At 43.2% G+C, this 27,570-nt stretch overlaps 1 protein-coding gene across 1 annotated transcript in view; it reads left to right on the top strand.

Annotated features, from left to right (window-relative positions):
* Positions 1-27,570, top strand: part of LOC144692815 (vitellogenin-like) — a 126,429-nt gene that overhangs the window by 68,523 nt on the left and 30,336 nt on the right. Inside the window, exons 14-26 of the mRNA XM_078561891.1 lie at positions 292-416; positions 534-635; positions 2,420-2,539; positions 2,663-2,852; positions 3,338-3,434; positions 6,911-7,041; positions 7,656-7,740; positions 7,916-8,101; positions 13,108-13,231; positions 21,338-21,557; positions 21,648-21,799; positions 23,326-23,685; positions 27,121-27,174. Of these exons, the coding sequence (XP_078418017.1) occupies positions 292-416; positions 534-635; positions 2,420-2,539; positions 2,663-2,852; positions 3,338-3,434; positions 6,911-7,041; positions 7,656-7,740; positions 7,916-8,101; positions 13,108-13,231; positions 21,338-21,557; positions 21,648-21,799; positions 23,326-23,685; positions 27,121-27,174 (1,946 nt within the window). The remainder of the gene's footprint in view (positions 1-291; positions 417-533; positions 636-2,419; positions 2,540-2,662; positions 2,853-3,337; positions 3,435-6,910; positions 7,042-7,655; positions 7,741-7,915; positions 8,102-13,107; positions 13,232-21,337; positions 21,558-21,647; positions 21,800-23,325; positions 23,686-27,120; positions 27,175-27,570) is intronic.

Genomic DNA, 27,570 nt, shown 5'->3' with positions numbered 1-27,570 from the left:
CTCCTGTGAAGTGCATGGGAACAATATTTGCTCTAATTTTTATGTGGAACTTGCAGGCAATTTGCTTAAGTGCACAGGCCCTTTGAAATTGTTTGGCATGACCATACATGCATGGTAATCAAAGGGACTGACATGCCTGCAAAGGTTAGGTTGTGGCACAGTCACGCTTAAAGGGAACAATACTCCATTAAAGGCTCTGGATCAATGCAGATTGCTGTAACCATCGTCTTTTTTTTTCTTGATAATACATTTGAGCAACTGGTTGATTTTCTGTTTATTTTCATGCTGTAGATAAGCTGATGTCAGGATTATCTGCTAAAGCCATTCTAATTAACAATGTCGGTGGCCTCATCCCTACATTAGCAGCAGCCAAAGTCACAGGTCATACTCTGGGATTTTCCGCCAATCTTGCAGAGGTAAATGCGACACTCAACTGGAGCAACCCCAGCTGATGTGAATCTTTATCTTTTTCAAGGATTCATCTCGCCTGTCCAAATTTTTTCTTAAGTACGTTTTCGTTTTAATCCACAAAGGTTGGATTGCGAGTGGAAGGTCTCCAGGAGGTCGTGATGAAAGGTCGCGCATCATTCAGAGCAGTTCCTGATGTGAAACAAATTCGACATATTTTGAATGGGGTAAGACCAAGTCAGCACTGGCAGTAATATTAAAGCAAAAATAAAACGCTGCAAATGCTCAGCAGGTCAAACAGCACGTAACAAAAGAGAAACAGGGCTAACGTTTCAGATTGGTGACCTTTTGTCAAGGCTGCAAGATGTACATATGTACATTTGAATTCGGAGCAGGAGTAGGCCACTCGGCCCCTCGAGCCTGCTCCACCACTCAATAAGATCATGGCTGATCTGATTGTAAACTCAACTCCACATTCCTGCCTACCCCCGATAACCTTTCACCCCCTTGTTAATCAAGAACCTATCTAGGTCTGCCTTAAAAATATTCAGTTTCAGCTTCCACCGCCCTTTGAGGAAGAGAGTTCAAAACACTCAATATCCTCAGAGAAAAAATCCTCCTCATCTCTGTCTTAAATGAATGACCCCTTATTTTAAACAGTGACCCCTAGTTCTAGATTCTCCCACAAGAGGAAACATCCTCTCCACATCCACCCTGTCAAGATCTCTCAGGATCTTAAAGGTTTCAATCAAGTCACCTCTTACTCTTCTAAACTCCAGTGGATACAAGACTAACCTGTCCAACTTTTCCTCATAAAACAATCCGCGTATTCCTGGTATTAGTCTAGTAAACCTTCTCTGAACTGCTTCTAAAGCATTTACATCTTTCCTTAAATAAGGAGACCAGTACTGTACATAATATTCCAGATGTGGTCTCACCAGTTCCCTGTACAACTGAAGCATAACCTCCCTACTTTTGTAATCAACTCCCCTCACAATAAATGATAACATTCTATTAGCTTTCCTAATTACTTGCTGTACCTGCATACTAGCCTTTTGTGATTCATGCACTAGGACACCCAGATCCCTCTGAATCTCAGAGCTCTGCAATCTCTCACCATTTGGATAATAAGTTTCATTTTTATTCTTCCTGCCAAGATGGACAATTTCACATTCCCCCACATTATACTCCATTTGCCGGATCTTTGCCCACTCACTTAACTTATCTATGGGTCCTTTGTAGCCTCTATATGTCCTCTTCGCAATTTATTTTCTTACCTATCTTTGTGTCGTCAGAAAATTTAGCAACATTTCCATTGTCTCTTCATCCAAGTCATTTATATAAACTGAAAAAAGTTGAGGCCCCAGCACTGATCCCTGTAGTCACCTCCTGCCAACCAGAAAAAGACCCATTTATGCCAATTCTCTGCTTCCTGTTAGCTAGCCAATATTCTATCCATACCAATGTTACCCCCTACACCATGGGCTTTTATTTTCCGCAATAACCTTTGATGTGGCACTTTGTCAAATGCCTTCTGGAAATCTAAGTACATCCACCCCCCAGTTCCCCTTTATCCACAGCACATGTGACTTCTTCAAAGAACTCCAATAAATTGGTTAAACATGATCCCCCTTTCACAAAACCATGTTGACTCTGCCTGATGGCCTTGAATTTTTCTAGGTGCCCCGTTATAACATCTTTAATGATAGCTTCTAACATTTTCCCTATGACAGATGTTAAGCTAGCTGGCCTGTAATTTCCTGCTTTCTGTTTCCCTCCGTGTTTGAATAAAGAAGTTACATTTGCCATGTTTCAATCTAATGGAACTTTCCCCAAATACAGAGGAAGATTTAATAATTTGTGAGAGATGTAATAATATTTTTTATTCTTTTCACGGGACGTGGATGTCGTTGTTAGGCTGGCATTTATTGCCCGACCCTAATTGCCTTTGAGAAGGTGGTGGTGAGCTGCTGTGCCACAGTATCCTCATGTCTTGTGTTTTCTTCTTCAGTTTCCAGATTGGAAATCCTTGCCAGAAAAAGTACCTCTAGCTTCAGCATACATGAAACTATTTGATCAAGAGATAGCTTTTGTGGAGTTCAGAAAGGATGATATTCACAAAGCCATTCAAGTAAGACTAAACTGTGGCAAATACATGACTTGTTAAGAAAGTGCATTTGACTGAGCTGGTCTGAGGGTAATTTTGCCTGACGGGTATAAGTCCATGCGAAATGCTGTAATTTTTTCTTCTTAGTCAGTCACAGATGAAGATGGAAAACAAAGCACCCTGAGGAAACTTATAAACTGGCTCCAGAAGCCGATTGAACTGCAGCCTGCAGCGGCTTTACTGACAACAGAGCTACGGCGTCTTGTGCCCACGTGTATGGGTCTGCCCATGGAGCTGTCCTTCCTTTCTGCTGCTGTGGCAAAAGCCAATCTCAGTGGTAAGGGTTTTTGATACATTTTTCTTTATTAGAAAAAGCTTTTTAACCATGTAAATCCTCCGTCAGCTCGCAGGGCATGTGGACACGTCACCAACCTCTCAATAAAGTCCACTTATTGCCGTCATCCCTCTGCACTCCGCCATTAGGCTGGAGTTCATGCTTTGAGTTGAATGCCAGGCAAGTTCTGATCGCAGTGCTATTCTTGGGATATTAGGCATGTTTACCATTCCTCACTGCGCCCTGATTTCTAAAAGGCTTGCTAGACCATTTCAGAATCAGGTTAACAACCTGCTATGTGCTATGGATTAGAGTTTTGTCTGGTCCTGTCTAGACAGCACTGCAAAGCTGCCTTCTCTGGTGAACCAGCTGGCTTCTCGCCACAATCCATTAGCTTCAATGGTCTTTCTTTCTGATGCCAGGCCATAAATTGGCAGATTGATTGAATTGGCTTTCACATTGTGCAATTCCTTATTAACGTGTGGGAGTGCGTGCCAAAATTGGGAGAGCTGTCCCACAGACGAGCAAACACCACCCTGACATACCCACTGGCAGGATAGACCCAGCAGAGGTGGAAGCAGAGTGGTATTCAGTCAGAGGGAGAGGCCTTTAGAGTCCTCAACATTGAATCCGGAGCTGAGGAAGTTTCATACGGTATCAGACCAAACACGGGCAAGGAAATCTCCTGCCGATTACCATGTACCATCCGCCCTCATTTGATGAATCAATGCTCCTCCATGTTGAACACCACTTGGAAGAAGCACTGAGGGTGGCAAGGGTGCAGAATGTACTCTGGGTGGGGGACATCAATGTCCATCATGAAGAGTGGCTCGGTAACACCACTGCGGACCAAGCTGGCCAAATCCTGAAGAACACAAGAGCCAGACTGGGCCAGCGGCAGGTTGTGAGAGAACCAACAAAATGGAAAAATCTACTTGACCTCATCCTCACCAATCTACCTGCTGCAGATGAATCGGTCCTTGGCAGCATTGGTAGGAGTGACCACCGTACAGTCATTGTGGAGACGATGTCCCATCTTCACATTGCGGCTATCTTCCATCATGTTGTGTGGCCCTGCAATTGTGCTAAATGGGATAGAGTTAGAACAGATCTAGCAGCTCAAAACTGGGCATCCATGAGATGCTGTGGGCCAACAGCAGCAGCTAAATTCAACCAAAATATGTAACTTCATGGCCTGGCAAATCCCCCATTCTACCATTACCATCAAGCCAGGGAATCAACCCTGGTTCAATGAAGAGTGCAGGAGGGCATGCCAGGAGCAGCACCAGGCATACCTAAAAATGAGGTGTCAACCTGGTGAAGCGACTTGCATGGCAAACAGCAAAAGCAGCAAGTGATCAACCGAGCTAAGTGATCCCAACCAATGGATCAGATCTAACCTCTGCAGTCCTGTCAAATCCAGTCATGAATGGCAGTGGGCAATTAAACAACTCATTGGATGAGGAGGCTTCACAAATATCATCATCCTGAATGATTGGGGAGGCCAGCACATCACTGGAAAAGATAAGGCTGAAGTTTTGCAGCAATCTTCAGCCCTAAGTGCCGAGTGGATGATCCATCTCAGCTTTTTTTTAATTCATTCAGGGGATGTGGGCATCGCTGGCTGGGCCAGCACTTATTGCCCATCCCTGGTTGCCCTTGAGAAGGTGATGGTGAGCTGCCATCTTGAACCACTGCAGTCCATGTGCTGTGGGTACACAGTACTGATAGGAAGGGAGTTCCAGGACCCCAGAGGTCCCCAGCATCACAGATGCCAGTCTTCAGCCAATTCAAATCCCTCAACATGATATCAAGAAATGGCTGAAGACACTGGATACTGCAAAGGCCATGGATCCTGATCCTGACAACATTCCAGCACTAGTACTGGCACCTTGTAACCAAGCCTGTAGCCATGTGGCTCTAGAATGGCTACAATGGTGGCATCTACCTGACAATGTGGAAAATTGCCAGATATGTTCTGACCACGGAAAGCAGGACAAATTCAATCTGACAAATTACCACTCCATCAGCCTACCCTCGACTATCAGCAAAGTGATGGAAGGTGTTGTTGACAGTGCATTTACTCATCATTAACCTGCTCGCTGATACTCAGTTTGGGTTCCGCAAGGCCACTCAGCTCCTGACCCCATTACAGCCATGGTTCAAACATGGTCAAAAGAGCTGAACGCCCGAGGTGAGGCGAGAGTGACATTAGGGCTGCATTTGATCGAGTGTGGCATCATGGAGCCCTAGCAAAACTGGAGTCAATGGGAATCAGGGACAAGCTCTTCATTGGTTGGAGTCATACCTAGCAGAAAAGAAAATGGTTGTAGTTGCTGGAGGTCAATCATCTCAGTTGCAGGGTATCATGGCAGTAGTTCCTCAGGGTAGTGTCCTAGACCCAACCATCTTCAGCTGCTTCATCAATGACCTTCCTTCCATCATAAGGTCAGAAGTAGGGATGTTTGCTGATGATTGCACAATGATCAGCATCATTCGCGACTCCTCAGATACTGAAATCTATGTCCAAATGCAGCAAGACCTGGGGAATATCCAGGTTTGGGCTGACAAATGGCAAGTAACATCCGCACCACACAAGTGCCAGGTAATGACCATTGCCAACAAGAGAGAATCTAACCATCACCCCTTGACATTCAATGACATTACCATCACTGAATCACCCACTATCAACATCCTGGGGGTTACCATTGACCAGAAACTAAGCTGGACTAGCCATATAAATACTGTGGCTACAAGACCAGGTCAGAGGCTGGGAATCCTGTGGCAAATAACTCATCGGCTGACTCCCCAAATGCTGTCCACCATCTACAAGGCATAGGTCAGGAGTGTGGGAATGCTCTCCACTTCATGGTCTTGTTGAATGGCAGATCAAGCTTGAAGGGTCAAATGACCCCCTGCGGCTCCTGTTTCTGTGTCGACCAGTTCCTGGGCAAGGACCTCCAATTTGTTAACTACCCGAATGGGGCCACAATTTTGCTACGCTACCGGGTGAGGGCTGAGCTGGTTCCCCTTTTTTATTCAACCCCCTCAGTTGGTCACAACCAGGTTAATTTGAAAAGGATCCCCCCCACCCCCTGGCTGTGGATTCCGTTTCCCAGTCCAAATTTATTTCTTTTGTAGAGGGAGCCAATTTAACTGGGCTTTCTTGAGTCATAAAAAGACTAAGTTTATTAATTACTAAAACCCAAGAAAAATAATAAAAATGCAACACATACACACACAGATCAGAAATGAGAAGTTGAGAGTCCAAAAAAATTTTAAAGAATATAAGATTCAGTCTTCAGCTTATCTGTGAGGGTAGATGTTGATATGTTGTGGCCGTTAAGTTGGGTGATTCCGGTAGAGCTGACTTTGGCAGTGTCGCGGAAATCGGAGTGAACACTCAGACCCAGGAGGTTTGTCTCGGAAGCCTTTATTAAATCGTGATATCACGGAGAGCCCAGCAGCATGCAATGGAGCTAGCTGACACTCTGAGGAAGCATCAGACTACACACATAGTTATAGTAGAAGTTGTACATATCAAAGAGCTTGAAGGTGATAAGACTGTCTAACTTTCAATGATCAATTACATTGAGAATCATTGTCACACAATTAGTCTGTTCTAAGTTTATGACTATACAGGATATTGGGGGAAGCTCACGTAGTAATAAAAAGTGAGACAGAGAATAGATAACCATGCTTGACCTTATCTTTAGTGCTAGGGGGTGTACACTCTAGAGAACAGATGACCATTGCTTGATCCTGTCTCCTTGTGTTGGGGGCAGACATCCCAGCCCCGTCTCAAGGACTCCAGGAAGCCTGCCCATGACACTCCCCTTTCTCCCCTCCTGCTCAATTAGCTGGCAGCTGCAGGTGTGCCTGCTAGAACAAAAGAGGGAACTGTGCTGTAGTATTCCACTATGGTGCTAACGAGAGAGGGAACTGTGCTGTAGTATTCCACTATGGTGCTAACGAGAGAGGGAACTGTGCTGTAGTATTCCACTATGGTGCTAACTGTTTAACCCTTAGTTGACCTGTAGATGTATTTTATTCTTCCACAGGCAGTTTAGAAATTGGCTTGGAGACACTTGGATCTGCAGGGTAGCTGAAAAGGCTGTCCTATTTCCTTTTCCATTGTGGCTTTTGCTGAGCATTGCCTCCAACAACAGACAGAAAGACTTCACCTGTAACTGTAGGGGGGACTAGTTGGTCACTTTCACAGCAGCTCTGCAGATGGCTTTTTAACCCATTTTCCCTGTGTATTCCAAGAGGGGAAATAGTCATCTTGCATCCATCTCGGTACTATTTGCACATTCTGAAATATAAGTCAACATGAGATGGATTTTGTGGTGATTGTTGAGATGTGTAAATCTGTCTTTTGTCTCCGCAACCACAGGAGATTAAAGTTCAGTCTTTTGCATCTTTTCTGTCTCCCTTTCAAGTATCTCTGCTTGAAGAGGGTCCTGACACCTTTCCAGGTGCGACATTCCATGTTCTCTCGGAGAAGATTTGTCAGTATAACCCACGTAGGAATTTTCCTGAAAGTGGTCACTTTACATTATCAGCCATCTTTTGCTCAGCATCCTTGCTTGTATTTCTTTAAAGACACACAAGCCTTCCTTAAGAAGTTCAATATGCCTGTACATAACTCAAGGCGGTAATCAGCTTTTCAGGACATTCCTTCTATCCTGATGTTCTTAAAGGTGCTATATAAATGCAGTTGTTTTTCTAGAAGCATGTGTTTATATATCAGGAAATAAATAATGGAATTCTGATTGACATTTCTCACTCCTCTTTCTCAAATAGTTGATGCAAAAGTCCCTTCCTCCATCTCTTCCTTTTCTCAATTGCTCAATGCTGACATTCAGTTGAAGGCTCAGCTAAACCCAAGGTATGCACTTCAAAGCTTTTATTTAAAGGTATCTTAGGTTTTAAAACTGGATATAATATAATCCAAATTACCTTAAGAATTATTGTTCACCAAAGTGATCTCAAAGTTTCAGCAATCTCCCCAAGTTTCCAGTGTCCGGTCCGGTTTAATGTTCCTCTGTTTTTTTTTCCCCCAGTGTGGCTATATATAGCAAAGCCATCATGGAAATAAATACACCCTTCATCCAGTCTGGTTTGGAATTCGAGGCAAAAATCCATTCTGCTTTCCCTGTGGACGTATCTGCAAAGATAAATGTTAAAGAGAGGAATTTGAAGATTGACAGTGCAACAGCTCAGGAGGAAAATCAGATAATATCTTTCAAGTAACGAATACTGCATTTATTTTTCTCTCATGACCTTTCTTTACCCTTCTTGTACAAAAAGCAGTAACTCATCCTAGAAGAAGTTTGGCTTTGCTATAGCCTAGTCCTGTGCTCGCTGAACTACATTGGCTCCCAGTCAAGCAACACCTCATTCGTACCCTCGTTCAAAGGCACAGTGCCTGAACAAGTGACCCAACATCGGTAATGGGACCTGCTGAGACCCAACCCCCGCCCGTGCTGCTGACCTCCTACCCCTCTGCAAGTCCACCCCACAAACTGCCTCCTGTCATCACCCATCTGTAGCCTGGGTCCCTTAGTGATTCTGGGCCCTGGGTGGGTGCATTACCATTAGCAGCCATTGCCTCCTTGGGTGGCGCTGCCGAGCAATGGAGAGCTACCAGCCTCTGATTGGCCTGCGGCTCTCATTGGGTGGGACTTCTTCCCCCCTCAAAGGGATCTTGGCTCTTAATCTAGTGTGCGTTCCTGAAAAGTGGTGATGTGGGGCACTCAATGGCTCTCCAGCCAGCAAGCAAGATCACTCATCACCTCCATTAAATTCTGCTCCTTAGGTGGCTCTATTTTGCTTTATAATGCTCGTTATGTGAAAGCATTATATAAATACACATCATTGCGCTGCTGGCTCTCCCTATGTAAGTGTGGACACTGAATATTTGTCGATAGAGTTTGACAAACCCAGGCTCAGTCCTATCGTCTCACAATGAGGAAATTGCTAATGGATTTCTTCACACTTTTGCCCAGTTCAGTGGGGCGCAGAGGTTGGTAATCATGAGTGGTCAAAGCTAATGGCACTTTCCTTGCTCATCAATGGCCTGGGATTAAACCTGCAACTTGCTTGCTCAGTACAGCACAGTTGATCTCAATTGATAGGGGGGAGGTGTTTGGCTGTGGGAGCTGGTTGGAAGAGAACCTTAGTGTTCTGGTTGTTAAGCGTAAGGCCCATTTTCTCATGTGGTTCACAGAAGGAGTTGACAATAACCTGGAACTCAGTTTCTGCGTGAACGCATACACAAGTGTCATCTGTATACTGAAGCTCTATGACTGAAGTTAGAGTGGCTCTGGTTTTGTATTGGAGGTGCTGTAGATTGAACAGTATCCTGTCTGCGTGTTGATTATCTGTGGGTAGCTTGCTAGAAATGAGGTGCAGTATTGCAGTGAGGAAGATGGAGGAGAGGGTTAGTGCTCTGACACAGCATTGTTTGATCCCAGGGTTTGTAGTGGTTCCATTGGCGAGGATTATGGCTTGCATGACATTGTGGTGTAGGCGAAAGATGGTAACAAATTTCTGAGGGCAGCCAAGTTTGAGGAGGAGACTCCATATGCCTTCGCATGTTTGAAGGAGCCAAAGGCTTTTGTGAAGTCAAAAAAGGCCATATACAGTGGTTGATGCTGTTCCTTTCATTTTGGATTGGCCAGTGAGATCGTGGAAAATATGGACCATTTTCCGTATCTTGGGAGCCTCTTTTCCTTGAAGGCAAAGACGACAAAATTCATCATCGCCTCCCATGTGCCAGCTCAGCCTTCGGCCATCTGAGAAATAGAGTATTTGAGGACCAGGGTCTCAAGCCTGAGATGAAGGTCGTGGTTTAGAAGGGCAACAGTGATCCCCGCTCCTCCTAAATGCTTCAGAGGGCTAAGAAACCTACAGCAGACACCTGAAAGCACTGGGGAAGTACCACCAGTGGAGCTTTCGCCAGATCCCCCAAATTCAGTGGCAAGGATAGTCCAACAGCAGTGTCCTCTCCCAAGCCAACTTGCCCAGTATCGAGGCACTAATCACTCAAAACCAGTCCCACTGGGTGGGACATGTCGTTCGTATGCCTGACACCAGACTCCTGAAGCAACTGCTCTACTCAGAACTCAGTTGCAGCAGGAGGACAGTGGAATTGCATTAAGGATGTCCTCAAAGCATCCCCGAAGAGATCAAACATCCCCGCCAACTCATGGGAGACCCTGGCTTGTGACCAACCAAAATGGAGAAGGTTCAAGGCTCCGAACACATCGAGAGGCTTCATCGGGAATGGGCAGAAGTGAAGTCGAGGTGTCAGAGGGAGCGCACAAACCTCCAAACAATCCATCTACCCAACCCTTCGAGCGCCACCTGTCCCATGTTATGACACAGCAGTTGGTAAAAGCTGAGTTATTTAAAATCCCAGAGGGAAACTTTAAACAACTATCATAACCTATATTTTCATTTGGTATGCTCGAGATGCAGCTCTAAATTCAGGAATAAGACCACCAGTTTTTGAGGGGTTTTTAAATCAAACTACATGAGACATTTATTAATTTACACAAGTTAAATATATACACATGGCTACAACTTACTACTATCATAACTTTAACAAATTCCCAAACTAATCTCCATTAAGGCAACAGCAACCCATAGACTTTAAGCAGATGCCCAGCAAAGCATTTTCACCTTACAAATTCAAAATTAGATTCTTTTCATGTTGGTTCCTTTGCAGACACAGTGGTAGGCTTACAGGCTTTGCTGTTACATTACCTCTGCCTCTGCACTGCACAAACAAAACTGCTATTGGTTGTACCCAGCACATCTCATTAAATGTAAATTCTCATTGTATCGCCAGCCCCTTTGAACTCCACCTCTTCTAACAATAAAACCCCTTTCATAGTACCAGTTTTATTAGTAATATAAACGTTGCTTGGTCTCCGCTAGCTAGGTGTCAGATTTCACTCCCCTTCTTGAACACTCTGTTCAACAAAATGAAAATGTACCTCTGCCTCTCTACATCTCAAAACTAGTATTAAAAATAATTTCCAACATTATTTACATTAATAGCTTCATGACACCCACATGTAGCAGAGGCTGAAGGTCACACATTGGATATATCATCCATCTCAGAGCCCATCGAACCAGAGTGGAAGCGAGTCATTCTCAATCCCGAGGGACTGCCTAAGAAGAAGTAGAAGACAAAGTACCAACATTGCCAACCAAATTTAACCTCCAAATTTTCAGGGAAGCTTTTTATTTACGCGATAAGAAACCAAACATAGCATTTACTGGAATGTCATGAAGCTATTAATGTATATAATACTTTGGAAAATATTTTTGTTTAAAATAGAGGTTTAATCTGCAGGTGTGTCTTAACTGGATTAAAGACAGCTAGTCTGGGTGCTTTGATATGTACTAGTTTTGATATGTAAGAGAGATAGCGGCGCTTGCATTTTTTGAATAGCGCATTCAAGGAGTGGGGTGAAAACTTGATGCCTTTCTAGCAGCTACCAAGCCATATGTTTATATTACTAATAAAATTGCTACAATGAATGGGGTTTCATTGTTAAAATGTAAAGTTCAAAGAGACTGGTGAGACAATGAGAATTTGAATTCAATCAGTGGTGGTCGGTATAACTTCAGTAGTTTTCGGGTGTGCAGGGCAGAGGCAGTATAAGATCAAAAGGCAGCTGCAAGCCTCCAATTGGCTCCATAGTGAAAAGAGCCTCATTTTGAATGTGTAAGGTGAGAATGCTTTGCCTAGTGTTTGGTTAAGTCTATGGGTTGCTGTTGCCTTAATGGAGATTAGATTGGGAAATTGCTAAAAGTTATGGTAGTAGTAATTTGTAGCCATGTGTATATATTTTTAACTTGTGTAAATTAATAAAATGTTTCAATTAGTTTAATGTATAACGTCAATAACTGATGGTCTGATTCCTGAATTTAGAGTCACATCTCAAACATAACACTTAAAATTATAGGTTATGAAAGTTGTTTAAAGTTTCCCTCTAGGAATTTTAAACAAGTCCACTTTACCAACTGCATCAGCCATAACATGAAGAAATTGTGATAGTTCTCCTTAGAGCAGAGTAATTTAACAGAAGTGTTCAAAACTGAGAGGTGGTTTGAGAGAGTAAATAAGGAAAAACAGTTTCCACTGATAAAAGGTATATAAATCTTTAAAGGAAAAGTTGAGAAGGCTGATAAGAAGTCATACAGGTTCCTTGGATTTAAAAACAGGAGCGTAGAGTACAAAAGTAGGGAAGCTATGTTAAACCTTTCTAAATCTCTGATTAGGACCCAGCTGAAGTATTGTGGCCAGTTTTGGGCACCACACTTTGGGAAGAGTGCCAATGGCTTAGAGAGGGTACAGAGGAAAGTTACTGGGATGGTACCAAGGATGAAAGACTTCAGTTATGTGGAGATACTAGAGAAATTGTGATTGTTCTTGGAACAGAAAAGATTAAGAGACAATTTGACAGGGGTGGCGTGGGGAGATGGTGTTAATATCACTGGACTAACAACCTAGAGGCCCAAGGTAATGCTCTGGGGGACATGGGTTCAAATCCCACCAAGGCAGCTGGTCGAATTTGAATTCAATCAATAAATCTGGAATTGAAACCTGGTCTCAGTAATGGTGACCATGACAACTATAATCGATTGTTGTAAAAACCCATCCGGTTCAGAATCTGTTATCCTTCCCTGGTCTGGCCTACACATGACTCCAGACCCACAGCAATGCGGTTGACTCTTAACTGCCCGCAGCAATGGCCTAGCAAGACACTCAGTGCAAGGGGAAGTAGGGATGAGCAACAAATGCTGGCCTGGCCAGTAACACCCACCCTCTATGAAAGAATAAAGAAAAAAAAATCTTGAAAGGTTTAATCGAGTAAATAAGGAGAAACTGTTTCCAGTGGCAGGGGGTCTCCAGAGGACACAGATTGGCAAATTAATTGGTAAAAGACCCATACACAACATGAGGAAACTGTTTTTTAACAAAGCTAGTCTTTGTGATCTGGGATGCATCATGTGTAAAGGTATTGGAAGTAGATTCAATCATAACTTTCAAAAGAGAATTGAATAAATACTAGAAGTGTAGAAGTTGCAGGATCCTGAGGAAAGAGGAGGGGATTGGAGCTAATTGAATAACTCTTTCAAAGAGGTAGCAGAGGCACAATGGGCCGAAAGACCCCCTTCTGTTCCTGATCACCTTATGATTCTGTTGTTGATGACGAATGCAATGTTTGACCTACAGATCAGAGGTATTCGCTATTTCAAGAAATATTGAGAACCTGTCTGCAGCAAGATTGACGCCGATTGTACCTGAAGCAAAAGAGCCAAGCATTACAAATCAAAAATTCAAGTCAGCTGGGAGATACGTAAGCTTGTTTTATATTAAATAACATGAACTAAACCTTAACAGTAGAGTCTATTGCTGTCAGCTTCTGCTCTGCATTGTCACATGAAGGTTAGTAGATATCTGGAACCATTTCCTGCCAAAAGGCTATGGATGCTGAAGGACATTGGAGCTTTCTAGCCTGAGAACATTAAATTTCCATTAGGTAAGAAGACAATTTGAATCTGACAAAATAAATATGGTTGCAACATAATCGATTATTTATGTTTGGCCAGGCTCAGACACGTGCAATGTCTTCCAGCAGTAGACACAGAGATATAAACACAATTATCCTATTTTCCCTGGGTTAGACAGATAAATTTATTTGATCCTTTCAATTCAACCCCAACTCAACAAATTGTTAAGAAAAGCTCAAGTTCTATAATTCCTAGTCATGCATGTTGCCGTGGCTGATTCCTTATGGCATGACAAATGTTATTGTGAACCACACTCCCCCAAAATGAAAGTCCCCAACACCAGATGTAAACGCCAGAGGAGAGTGCAAGAGGAGGACCCTGGGACAGACAGTCAGCAGCGCCTAGAGGAGAGTACGAGAGGAGGACCCTGGGACAGACAGTCAGCAGCGCCTAGAGGAGAGTGAGAGAGGAGGACCCTGGGACAGGCAGTCAGCAGCACCTAGAGGAGAGTGTGAGAGGAGGACCTGTTTCTACCTGTCAGAGCTGAACTGTGATGTCAAAGGGAAACAGGTAGGTGATTGGTGGGTATCTCTTCTGTGTCTCTTTTGATTGGCCAAGTGGTTTAAATCAGAAGGCGTTATTACATCGAAAGAGTACAGTTAAGAAATTCACTTCTAAAATATTTAACATCCAAATTATTAATTAAATAGAGTAGAGATGGCTGGTCAGGTGATGTGTTGCAGCTGCGGTATGTGGGTACTGCTGAATGCCGGTGTGATCCACGGTGACCACATCTGTAGTTAGTGTTGGCTGCTCGAGGAACTTCGGCTCAGAGTTGATGAGCTGGAGTCCGAGCTGCAGACACTGCAGCACATCAGGGAGGGGGAGAGTTATCTGGACACTGTGTTTCAGGAGACAGTCACACCCCTTAGATTAATTACATCAAATTTGGACCATGGTCAGGGACAGGAGAGTGTGACCGTTAGTGAGGCAGGTACGGGGGATCCAAAATTTAGCTTTGGAGGAGCCTCAGCCAGTGTCCCTGCCAATAGGTATGAGGTTCTTGCTCCCAGTGTGGACGAGGGCACAGACTGCAGGGAGGATGAGCAAACTGACCACAGCACCGTGGTACAGAGCATCATTCAAGTAGTAGTAATAGGGGATAGCATAGTTAGGGGAATGGAGTTGTGTTGCACACCTGGTGCCAAGGTTAAGGGCATCTCTTCTGGGCTGGAAAGGAACTTGGAGTGGGAGGGGAAGAATCCAGTTGTCGTGGTCCACGTAGGTGCCAATGACATACGTAGGACTAGGAAAGAGGTTCTGCCGAGGAATTACAAACAGCTCGGGGCCAAATTAAAAAAAAGAACCACAAAGGTAATAATCTCCGGATTGGTGTTGGGTAAATAAAATTAGAGGTTAAGTATGTGGCTCAAAGATTGGTGTGGGAGAAATGGGTTCTGATTCATGGGACACTAGCACCAGTACTGGGGAAGGAGAGAGCTGTTCGGATGGGATGAGCTTCATTTGAACCATGCTGGGACCAGTGTCCTGGAAAATTGTATAACTAGGGTTGTAGATAGGACTTTAAACTAATTAGTGGAGGGGAGGGTTCAATTGAGGAGAAGTTTAAATAAATCAAAAAGAAATGAGAGAGCAGAGATGCAGGGTAGTGAAGAGGTGAACAATAATCAAAGCGTGACAGGATGGGGCAGTGGATATAATCAGTAGTGTGCAGCAGAAATCAGAACCAGAATGAGCAATAATGATAAAAATTCAAAGCTTAAGGCTTTTTATCTGAATGCTCACAACATTTGTAACAAGATAGATGAGTTGACGGCACAAGTAGAAATAAATGAATATGACTTGATAGCTATTACAGAGATATGGTTGCAGGGTGACCAAGACTGGGAACTCAATATTCAAGGGTATTTGACGTTCCGTAAAAATAGGCAAAAAGGAAAAGGAGGTGGGGTAGCTTTGTTAACAAAGTGAGGTATCAGTGCAGTGGTGAGTAGCGATATAGGTGCAATAGATTGTGGTGTGGAATTAGTTTGGAAATAAAGAATAGCAAGGGGAAGAAGTCACAGGTGGGAGTCGTCTTTAGGCCCCCAAAGAGTTGCCTCACTGTAGGACAAAGTATAAATCAGGAAATAATGGAGGCGTGTAAGAAGGGTGTTACAATTGTCATGGGTGATTTTAATCTACATATTGACTGGACAGATCAGATTGGCTGGGGCAACATGGAAGACAAATTTGTAGAGTGCATCAGGGATTGTTTCCAAGAGCAATACATTGCAGAACCTACCCGGGAACAGTATATTTTAGATCTAGTAATTTGCAATGGGGTGGGATTAATAAGAGATATCGTAGTTAAGGATCCTCTAGGAGGTTGCGATCATAACATGGTAGAATTCCAAATTCAATTTGAGGGTGAGCAACTCGGGTCTCAAACCAGTGTCCTCAACCTAAATAAGAGCAATTACAGAGGTATGAAGAAAGAGTTGTCTAAAGTGGGCTGGGAAAATAGACTAAGTAGAAAGTCAGTGGATGAGCTGTGGCAGACATTTAAGCAGATATTTCATAACGCTCAGCAAAAATTTCTCCTGGTCAAAAAGAAGGACTCAATGAGAAGGATGAACCACCCGTGGTTAACAAAGGTGGTCAAGGAGAGTATCCAATCAAAAACAAAGGCATACAAAGCAGCGAAAACGAGTGGTAGGCCAGAGGATTGGGAATTTTTTAGGAACCAGCAGCGAATTACTAAAAAGCTAATAAAGAGGGAGAAAATTGATTACGAAATTGGCAAGAAATATAAAAACAAACAGCAAGAGCTTCTACGAGTGTATAAAAAGAGAGTAGCTAAAGTGAGCGTGGGACCCTTGGAGGTTGCGACTGGAGAATTGATAATTAGGAACAGGGAAATGACAGATAATTTAAACTAATATATTGCATCGGTCTTCACGGTGGAGGACATTATAAATATCCCAAAGATATCAGATAAGCAAGGAACTAATGGGAGGAAAGATCTTGTAACAGTCTCTATCATGAGGGACAAAGTATTTGACAAACTAATGGGACTAAAGGCAGAGAAGTCACCAGGACCTGATGGCCTGCATCCAAGGGTTTTAAAGGAAGTGGCTACAGAGATAGTGGAGGCATTGGTCAAAATATTCCAGAATTCATTGTATTCCGGGAGGGTCCCAGCTGATTGGAAAACCATTAATTTTACACCCCTGTTCAATAAGGGAGGGAGACAAAAAGCAGGAAACTATAGGCCAGTCAGCCTAACATCTGTTGTTGGGAAAATTCTAGGGTCCATTATTAAGGATGAAATAGCAGGACATTTAGAAAAGCTTAACGCAGTCAAACAGAGTCACCATGGTTTTGTGAAAGGGAAATCATGTTTGACAAATTTGCTAGAGTTTTTTGAGAAAATAACAAGCAGAGTTGATAAAGGGGAACCGGTAGATGTAGTGTATTTGGATTTCCAGAAGGCATACAATAAGGTGCCTCATAAAAGGTTATTGCACAAGATAGGAGCTCAGGGTACTGGGGGTAATGTATTAGCTTGGGTTGAGGATTGGTTAACACACAGAAGACAGAGAGTCAGGATTAATGGGTCTTTTTTCAGGTTGGAAAGACGTAACTAGTGGAGTGCCACAAGGATCAATCTTAGGGCCTCAATTATTTACTATCTATATTAATGACTTGGAGGAGGGGGCAGAGTTTATTGTGTCCAAATTTGCTGATGATACAAAAATAGGTGGAAGGGCATGTTGTGATGAGGACACAGGGAATCTGCAAGGGGATATAGACAGGTTGATTGAGTGGGCAAAAACCTGGCAGATGGAATTTAATGTGAGGTCATGCAATTTGGTAGGAAGAGTCAAAAGGCAGACTATTATTTAAATGGAGAGGGACTCCAAAAAAGTGCAGCACAGAGGGATCTGGATGTCCTTGTGCATGAAACACAAAAAGTTAGCATGCAGGTGCAGCAAGTAATTAAGAAAGTAAATGGAATTTTGGCCTGTATTGCTAGGGGGTTGGAGTTTAAAAATAGGGAAGTCTTGTCACAACTGTACAGGGTGTTGGTGAGGCTGCACCTGGAGTACTATGTACAGTTTTGGTCCCCGTATTTAAGAAAGAATGTATTGGCATTGGAGGCAGTTCAAAAGAGATTAACTAGGCTGATTCTTGGGATGAAGGGGTTGACTTATCAAGAACAGCTAAACAGGTTAGGCCTTTATTCATTAGAGTTTGGAAGAATGAGGGGTGATCTTATTGAAATGTACAAGATTCTGAGGAATGTTGACAGGATAGATGTTGAGAAGATGTTTCCACTAGTGGGGGAATCTCGAACTAGGGGACATAGTTACAGAGTAAGGGGACATTCATTTAAAACTGAGATGCGAAGGAATTTCTTCTCTCAGAGGGTAATGAATGTCTGGAATTCTCTACCCCAGAGAGATGTGGAGGCTAGATCACTGAAAGTATTTAAAGAGGAGGTAGATAGATTTCTGAAATATCAGGGAGTTGAGGGCTGTGAGGAGATGGCACGAAAGAGGAATTGAGGCCTGGGGCAGATCAGCCATGATCTTATTGAATGGTAGAGCAGGCTTGAGGGGCCGAATGGCCTAGTTCTTATGTTCTAATGTTTATTGTTGTGGCCTGTTGTCCCAGTTTCTGCCTTGAGACTACCTTGTTAACCTGGGCTGGATTTTACAGGACACTATATTCCCTACTCCTCCTGACTAAAAGGTCGAGAGGGGACTGACCCACCAAAAACTCCCCGCAGCCATTTGATACCAGAAGCAGCGTTAACTGCCCCAGGTCAAGGTTTCTGCCCCCATCTGGGGAGGAAGTCCTGCCTTCGAGAGCTGTCAGCCAATCCGATTGGCTCTGCAGTCCCAGCAACACCAGATTCGGGCGGTGGTCACTGGTGGGACTACAGGCAGTCCCCAAAGAATAGGAGGCAATGGAGCTGGATGTCAAAGTAAGTCCGGGGTATTGGCAGGATCTGGCTGGCAGACTCCAGTAAGGGGAGTGAGGGGGTGGGGGGGGCCAGGTTTGAGTTCCAAGGGAAAAAGGTTAAGGGAGGAATGAGGTGGGGGCTGCCTCCAATGGGCGCAGGTGACCCCCAAAGGAGCTCACCCCCCGACACCATCCCACACAGTAAAAGCTACCAGGTCACCTACCTGGTGTGGGCCTCCCCTGCCATGGCTAAAATAGCAGCAGGGGTCAGAATGAGGCACTTAAATGGCCATTAAATGGCCACTACAGGGTTCCATAGGGTCCAGGGCAGGCAGATTGCCCGGCTCCTTCCCCGCCCCATAAAATGTGGGCAGGAATCGGCAGGAAGGCCACACACTGCACTTTACAAACCCCCCCTCACCCCCCTCCAAACGTGCTGGTGGGGGGACCATAAAATCCAGCCCTTTGTTTCACAATGTGGCAACAAAAATAAGTGAACAGGCGTGAATCAAACATCCCGAAACTCAGCCGAAGCTAAACACTAAACTGCCAGCTGGATTGTATCCTGACATATTAAACTTTAAAGCAACCAGAGCATGAACAACTTCAAACATTTTCATTATTTTTACCTCCAGTACAATTCCAGATGCCATGTATAACTGTGAGATTAAACCAAATCCTAATCCTACATCCATATGCACATGACTAGAGTATCTCTTCATCACTGAGGGATATGGAGTTACAAAACAAGCTGCAGATATTTGCAGATGACTGCGTAGTTTACACATTAGGGAAAACTCAAGATCATATCAATTAACTGTAAGATGATCTTCTGGAATTGCAAAAATGGCAGGACCAAGGGGAGATGGCATTCAATGCCAAAAAATGCTGTATCATGTGTATCACCAACAAAAAGGACCCACTAACGGATAGCAGCTTTAAGTTCTGTAATCAAATTCTCCAACAGGTAGATACACAACCATATCTGGGCCTCCATTTTAAAAATAATATTCAACGAAGATTCCACTTTCAGCAGGTAACATCCAAATCAAACAGGGTCCTTGGATTTCTGAGCAGGAATCTTTGGTATTACAACAAAAATATCAGAGCTATAGCTTCCCAAACACTTGTCTGTCCAATCCTGGAGAATGTAAGTACGTGTGTGAGATCCTTATATGGAGAGTGATATAAATAAGATTGAAGTGATCCCAAGACACTATTCTGCACGAATCCGTATGGGAAATACACCAGTGTCACTTCCTGGTTTAAAGATTTGGAATGGGAATCACTACAGCAAAGGAGGGAGAAAAATAGACTGACCGTGTTCTATAAAATATGGAATGGGCTGGTGGGAATTGACAGAAACAAGTACCTGCTGCCCTCCGGCAATGACGAAACACGAGGTAGCCCATCCATACAAACTGCAAAGGACATTCGTTTCTAAGACAGTGTATCAACAATCTTTCTTCCCAAGGACACCCACAATGGAACAAGATGCCACAGGAAATAGTCACAGCCCCCATCACGTGAAACCTTCAAGACCCATCTTTAAAAGTTTTCATTATCAGGACTACCATTTCAGCAGCTCATGCCTAGTTTAGCTAGTGATACCCATATAAACGTTAGCGGAATACGGATATTAGTTGGTGATGCTGACACAATTAGAGTAGAAATCCAGATCAGCCGTGATCTGAGAGTGTTGCAGCAGGTTCGAGGGGCTGAATGGCCTATTCCTATTGTTCTTACATTAGTTGATATATAAAAATAGACAACTGCAATTCTACAACCACCTTTGCCTCATGTCATGAAGGTATAATACTTTTCATATTATTGTTCTGGTTTATTGTAAAGTAGGTTTATGGGGGTAAGTATAGTTGTGCCTATCTGTGTGTGATGTAATTACATTTGGAGTCAAGTAGACTGCAGGCATTGACTCATCAAAATAAGCTAGGTGCTTGATATGCTAATGTTGGATGTTGTCTTAGCATGTAAAGCGTGAAGGGAATTTCCATTTTTAGATAGGTGAAGAGAGATTTGGATTTCAAAGGGATCTCAGTCTGTTTACAAATAGCCATATAAGCAAGGTTAAGGAATGTGTTTATTTTTTGCAAAGGTTACTGACAATAAATGGTAGCAACATGAACGTTTTTATATTGTGATGAGGATACAGTTTCAAAGACATATAAAACAATAGAATTTACATATTAAAAAAGAAAGCAACATAGATAAAGGAGAATGAGGCTGTGTGTCAGGAGAAGGCATAGAGAGATCTAACAGAAGTGTGTGAAATAGCCTTAATGAAGCCTCCAACATTTGTGCAGAAGTCTGCTGTCTACTTGTCTACTATTTATGCAGAAGTCTGCTGTCTAAGTATGTGAAATAGCCTTAATGAAGCCGCCAGTATTTGTGCAGACGTCTGGGACTATCGAAACCGAAGCTGGAAAAAGACATTTTGAATTCCACTGTCCAGGGTATTGTGTTAATTTGCTGGTTCTGTTTAAAATCTAAAATCTATGTTTGGAACATTGCCTTAAAGGGGGTGTAACTGGAAGTCAGGTGAATTCGGAGTTTTTATAGTAGTAATTTGTAGTCCTATGTATGTGCTTGAAATCTTTTCTTTTGTTAACAAATATTTTAATTTAGTTTTTTAAAAAATCTCTAAAAGTCTTAGGGGACTTATTACTGCTGAATTCAGTGCACATATCTTGAAATAAATACAAATTGCAAAACCATTGTGATAGCGTGATCAAGTTTCCCTCGTGGATTTGACCCACCTGGCACACACCATCTGCTGCATCATAACACTCAGGAATTACCAAATGCATTTCACAGCCAATGAAGTACTTTGGAATGGTAGGCTCTATTATAATTACAAGCTTTTACTTGCAGGTGCCTGAACAATTGTGATATAAAATCACAAGGCAAAAAAAATCTCATGCTACTCTCACCAGTGAATTGTTTTTTTGCTTCCTTATTTACAGCCAGATCTTTGTTCAGGAATACTAATGGATGAGTTTGAATGTTATGATGAAGTAGAGCGACCACCACCAAGGCCCTCAGGGACTAACATTTGTACAAGGGTGACCACATTTGGCTTTGACGTGTGTCTGGATGCAAAGACGGCAAGTGCTGTTTTTATTCGCCATGGTCCACTGCACAGACTGATGGGGGTGCATACTGCCAAACTTTTAATCAGGCCAGGTAAAGACATGGAAAATGCTTTTGCTACTTTGTGGTCATCATTGCACACAACACGCAACTGATAACAAAAACCTTTCTTTTGTTTGCCAGCCCAGTCAGGCGCACACACTGAAAGGCTGCTGCTTGAAGTACAGGCAGGACCCAAAGCAGGTTCCAAAATTATTCGGAGTCTGGAGGAAGAGGAACTACTACCTGAGGGAATCCAACGGCAGACAGTCCTGTTCAAGGAATATCGCTCACAGGTAACCATATCGTCATCGACACATTTAGTGAATCTTCAGATAACCATTCTGGTTTAACCAAAAAATATTCATTTCTATGGTGCCTTTCATGATCTCAGGATGACCCAAAGTGCTTTACAGACAATGAAATATCTGTGTACGTATCTGATGTGAAAATGAGAAAGGAGAACAAGTGAGTCCTTGTTGTATCTTTAAAATGTCCTTGGTGGATTGTAGAAAAGGTGCAGGTTCAAGAACATGGACTGTTCTTCCCTTTCTGGATCACAGTATTAGGGCAGAGTCTTGGCATTAAAGGGGAATGGGTGGTGGGGTAGAGGACAATTGGTGCATTTCCACCACACCAATGTGGACTTCCTATAGAATGATGATCTGAAGGTAATTGACAGCTATTTGAATCTAATTCAATGTCATGGAAATGCATGTTACGGACAGGAAAGGGGTTAATTTAAACAGCACTAATTTCTCCTCTCATCACCCGTCCATAAACAGAAAGATATTTTTGATCTGTTTCTCTCTTTATAAGCAGTGGTGTATTCACCAAACCCTTGGTTTTTGTGCGATTCAATTTTTAATTAATAACCCCACAGCAAACTCAAGATAGGATGAACTCAAAGGGTTAGTTTATTTTCACACACTCAAAACGTGGGAGGATGGTTCGCAACATTGTCTCAACATTCTGACAGTAAAGAGAGGGATAGAGGAAAGAAGGATTCTTGCACAGGGACCACAGAGAACATAAATTTTGGCTCATGTGGGTTCTAGAGTCCAGAATCAAAGTCCAATGAGGTATTCCTTCAAGTAGGTCAGCAGGTTTAAAACTGATGCTGTATAATTCACTTTTCTGATGGTGTTGACTTCACAAGACGAGATAGGCATGCAGAGATGAATCAGTCTTAGAGGCAATGGCACAGAACTTCCAACAAAAGCAGTGGAGATGGGGCCAGGTGTTCAACCTGGGCAGAGCTCCTTTCTGTGTGGCTGCTAGTCAGATGTCAAAGAGCAGAATGAGACAATATTAACTTGTTCAAAAAATCAGAGGCCTAGGTCACATGGCCCCTACCCATCAACCAGGTGTTGAACAAAGGATATGTATTCATTGTCTGGAATTCAGCTGGGTCCCAAAGAATGCTAAACATTCCAGATATTATGAGCTGAAAGGAAGGTTTGAGGGGCCTTTTGTTTTAGGACACCCTCTGTCTCATGTTGGCATGCCTCAGTTATCAAATGATGATGGCCTTTGTATAGCTCTCTTTGAAGTTGGGCTGTGCAGTCCACCAGTTGATCATTATTTGCTCCTCGGAGATAACAAGGTCCAAGTAGCTTCTTTTGTACTGGGGTCACAGACAAACATAGGTTCAGCCATTTTGAGGATCTTTGTTCAGCTAAGATCCAGTTTTAAAATTAAGAAATAGCAAATGAGGAAATATTTTATAAAAGCATCCAACATGAGGTCTTAGTTCATCACATGAAGCTAATCTTACATTTCACACACTTACCATTGTGGGGCCTATATGTCAAACCTCTAGATGGAATTCGAATGTGCTTCAAACGTTCTTCATTTCTGCTGCATTCACCTCCGCAGTGGGACACACACACACACACACACATCTGTCCTATTTCCTAAAATAGAGACTTGTTTACAGACTGGAATCCAAAATCAGACTTGGACCAAAAGCTCCTCATCCAGTTCGATTTCCAAAAGCTCCTCAGGGGACAGGGCCACATCTCGAGGCTCTTTGTTGTCGAAAGACCGATTACTCAAGGGGCACCACGACGTTGACCAGAAACAAGATCGACAGGGTCGGCCATCCAGAAAGCGAAACAGCAGCACAAATCATCGTTCCAGCTCCAGCTCCAGCAGATACATGTCCTCCGGCAGCACACAGGTACAGATTCTTTTACTTATCGATTTTCAGAAGCTTCAGTTTTGAACCGCTATTTTGAAATGGTTGAACAATTGTAGGGGAGGATGGGGAGCAATATTTAATATTTGAAGCAGCTTATTCCATCTTTGTCTCCAGGGTTTGATTGGGTAAAGGGGTGGGGAAGGTTAAATGCTTTAGTCTCTGATCTTGATAGTTACCTGCCTACAGCTATTGAGCTGCTACTGCCTCAACCTCCCCTTCTACAGGGATGTGGTTTAATGTTTCTTTCTGGGAGGTTGGTGGGTTGTGAAACATTCTGGGTTGTCCCAATAGGATAAAGCCAAAACAATGAGATTTAGTTGCAGCCAATCCCCGTTACAATCCCGAAGTGACCGATAACTTTTACCCAGAAAAAATTGAAGGATAAGATTTCACATTTAAGGCTTTTACTGTAACAAACAAAAATCAACAGAGATCAAACATTACTTAACAGGCAACTAATACAGCAAACTAAAGAGTAAAATACTTTTGCATTGACTAACTAACACAAATGAAATATGTCTTACTAAATGCTTTCACTGAGCGCTGCACTCCTGGCATGTATGTAGCATTACAGGAACCATCCCACAGTCACTACCAGGTCTCCAGCTCATTTCTTCCCAACACAGCAAGCTGAAACTTCCAGTTTCCCCTCTCCAGTCATTCTGCTCCGTTCGGGTTTTCCGGATCCGAAGGTACACCTCGGCGACTCCCTATTCCTTAAACATTCTAGGGTCCCATCTATTCTGTTCCCTTCGTTTTGAACAGAAACCAACCTCTCACAAGCATCCTGCCTGGTTGTTAACGCTTCTTCACTGCTTCTCCACAGCAGTAGTTGCGTTTATCATGACTTCATCCCCCTTTTCAGAACTTTCTGTTTCTCCTTAAGTTAAAGGGGGGCATTTTAAAACATAACTGTGTTGTAAAGTTCAGTGTGTGTGACAGCATATGTCTTCTACAAGTTTAAGCCACGAGTTAGCTAATACTCCCCAGCAATGCAGATGCAATTCTTTCCTATTTAATCATCTTAAATTCCATTCTGGGTGATTGCACCTGCTCATAGAATAATACAGGACAGGAGGTAGTCATTTGGCCCATGGTGACAAATGCACACATTCTAGTCATTGCCTATACCTAACCATGCTGTGCAGCAGTATGAGAGCCTGTAAAGACCAAGAATGATCCAGCCATCTAGTCTATGCCCAATTATGGAGGTGGTAGTATTGTCACTGGACTGGTAATCCAGATATCCAGGGTAATGCTCTGGGGGCCTGAGTGTGAACCCCAGCTTGGCAGATAATGGAATTTGAATTCAATAAAAATCTGGAATTTAAATGACAATACATTGTCATAACACCCCATCTGGTTCACTAATGTCCTTTTAGGGAAGGAAACCTGCTGTCCTTACCGAGTCTGGCCTACATGTGACTCCAGGTTGGCCTGCAGCAATCTGCTTGACTCTTAAATGCCCTCTGAACAGGGCAATTTGGGATAGGCAATAAATTCTGGCCTAGTCAGCGACGCCCACATCCCATGAACAAATTTTGAAAAACTACAAATCGACTCAGCAAAAAAATACAAAAAAATTGCTGGTAAAACTCAGCAGGTCTGGCAGCATCTGTGGAGAGAGAAACAGAGTTAACGTTTCAAGTCTGCATGACCCTTCTTCAGGCTCAGCGAATATGGGCTAGGGCTGCAGAGATTGGGAGGTCAGCCACAGTCATCCTATTCCTCTACAGTATTCATGGGTCTCATTGCTAACTGCAAGATGACTGCAATTTCACCAGTTTAACAATGCATTTGTGTAACCGTCTGAACCATACTACAGAGCAGTATGTAAATATGTCTTTAATTTTTTATTTGAAAGGTTTGTATGCGATAAAATAAGACGAAGTTTCCTTGTAGTTTATAAATTGCTTAGGTTGCTAGGCAACGAATTGGAATTTTGAGATGGCAGCCACATAACAGTAAACATAAACATTCATTTATCCAGTTTAACATTCACGTTCGTGGAATTTAAGGCTCCTTATTAATATGCCCAAAATTGTAGGAATTATTAGGTTAAGTTTGCAATTCAGGCTGGCATTTGGGGTGGGGGTACTCTTCTCCAGGCCAGAGGCTGCAGCTACATTGGAAGGATATTCTGACTGTCTTTAGTTAGAGCTGGGACACAGGGAAACAACAAATTAAGTCACCTCTATTATTTGGCCAAGTGTTGTTAGTTGCGACATATAAATAAATCTTCATCCTTGTTTTAACATTTCAAATAACATGGGCTTCTTGAACCAGGTTATTCAGGATTGGACATCTCAGGCTGAATTTCTGCCCATTATTTGGCAGTGGCTTAAATTTTAATTTATTTTTCACGCATGGGATGCGGGCATCGCTGGCAAGGTCAGCATTTGTTGCCCCATCCCTGATTGCCCCCTGAACTAAGCGGCTTACTAGGTCATTTCAGAGGGGCAGTTAAGAGTCAACCACATTGCTGTGGGTCTGGAGTCACATGTAGGCCAGACCAGGTAAGGAAATCTCAGATTTCCTCCCCTAAAGGGCATTAGTGAATGAGATTCTTTTTCACTACAATTAGCAACAGTGCCGACTAGCTTTTAATTCCAGAATTTATTGATTGAATTTTAATTCCACCGGTTGCCATGTTGGGTTTTTAACCCACATCCCCAGGTCATTAGCCTGTGCCTCTTGATTACTAGTCCAATGACATTACCACCGTTACCACTTTCTTCCCTCTACTTGTAAAAGAGATAGCAGGAAAGTTCATGACACCTATTGCCACCTCGACCTTAACTTTCCTCATCCTCACTCCGCGTTCAGACCCCCACCGGGAAGGTTCAATGGCTAGTCGTGGTTCCCCATGGACTGTCATCATTTAAAGTTCAACAGCAGAGTGGGGCGTTGTTTCCTTTGCCAGCTGTAGGTGACTGGTTCTTGTAGACACTGATATAATGGAGGCGAATACTGCCTGAGGTCTCTGGAGGGAGGAAGGTGGCCCAGTAATGACCTCCTCTCCCATGTCTTCATAGGGCACAAGTACATACTTGCTGGCAAAGGGCTTGATCCAGTTCCAAGCGGAGAGCAGAATACAATAAAATGCTCTTTAATTTCCATCTCCTTGCTTCCGGGTAGCTGTGGATTCCTTCTTGGTGACTTTACTGACAGGCCATAGCTAAAGAACTCCAACTCAGGAAACTGGGTCAGGATCATAGCTTCGTCGGAGTAACAGATGGAAGTCCTGTCCCAGCTGTCTCGGGATTATGAAAATCTAGGCCTTGGTCCTGAAGGAAGGCTTCATTTTTATCATCATTATATATCTAGCAAAGTGGTGATGAACACCACAGGAACATCATTGGGTGGACTCTGCAGAAAAGAATGGCTGACTTTTAAAAAAATGCATTTTCACAGGGAATAAACCAGGGGCTCATGGAAATTGCATTCAAGTCAGCTCAAAGCAGTGAGGTAAGATGATGCTCTGCCACGATATTTCACATTTACATTTATTTCTTGTGTATTCCAGAACACAATCTAAGCTGACACTTGAGTACTTTCATTTGAATGTGATGCTAAAGTGAGGCCCCATTTGCCTTCTTAGATAGACGTAACAGATCTCTTGCCCTCTATTTCAAAGACGAGTCCTGGTGCCCCGGACAGTATTTATCCTTCTCTGTTTGTGCACCTGCTGCCTTTGTCCTTCCAGTTGGTACAGGTTGCAGGTTTGGAAGGTGCTGTCAAAGGAGCCTTGATGAGTTGCTGCAGGGCATCTTGTAGATGATACACACCACTGCCACTGTGCATCGATGGTGGAGGGAGTGCATGTTTGTAAATGGGATGCCAGTCAAGCGAGCTGCTTTATGG

This window comes from Cetorhinus maximus, chromosome 17 (assembly GCF_964194155.1).
Source record: "Cetorhinus maximus chromosome 17, sCetMax3.hap1.1, whole genome shotgun sequence".
Taxonomy (NCBI): domain Eukaryota; kingdom Metazoa; phylum Chordata; class Chondrichthyes; order Lamniformes; family Cetorhinidae; genus Cetorhinus; species Cetorhinus maximus.
This window is presented reverse-complemented; position numbering and strand designations above follow the sequence as displayed.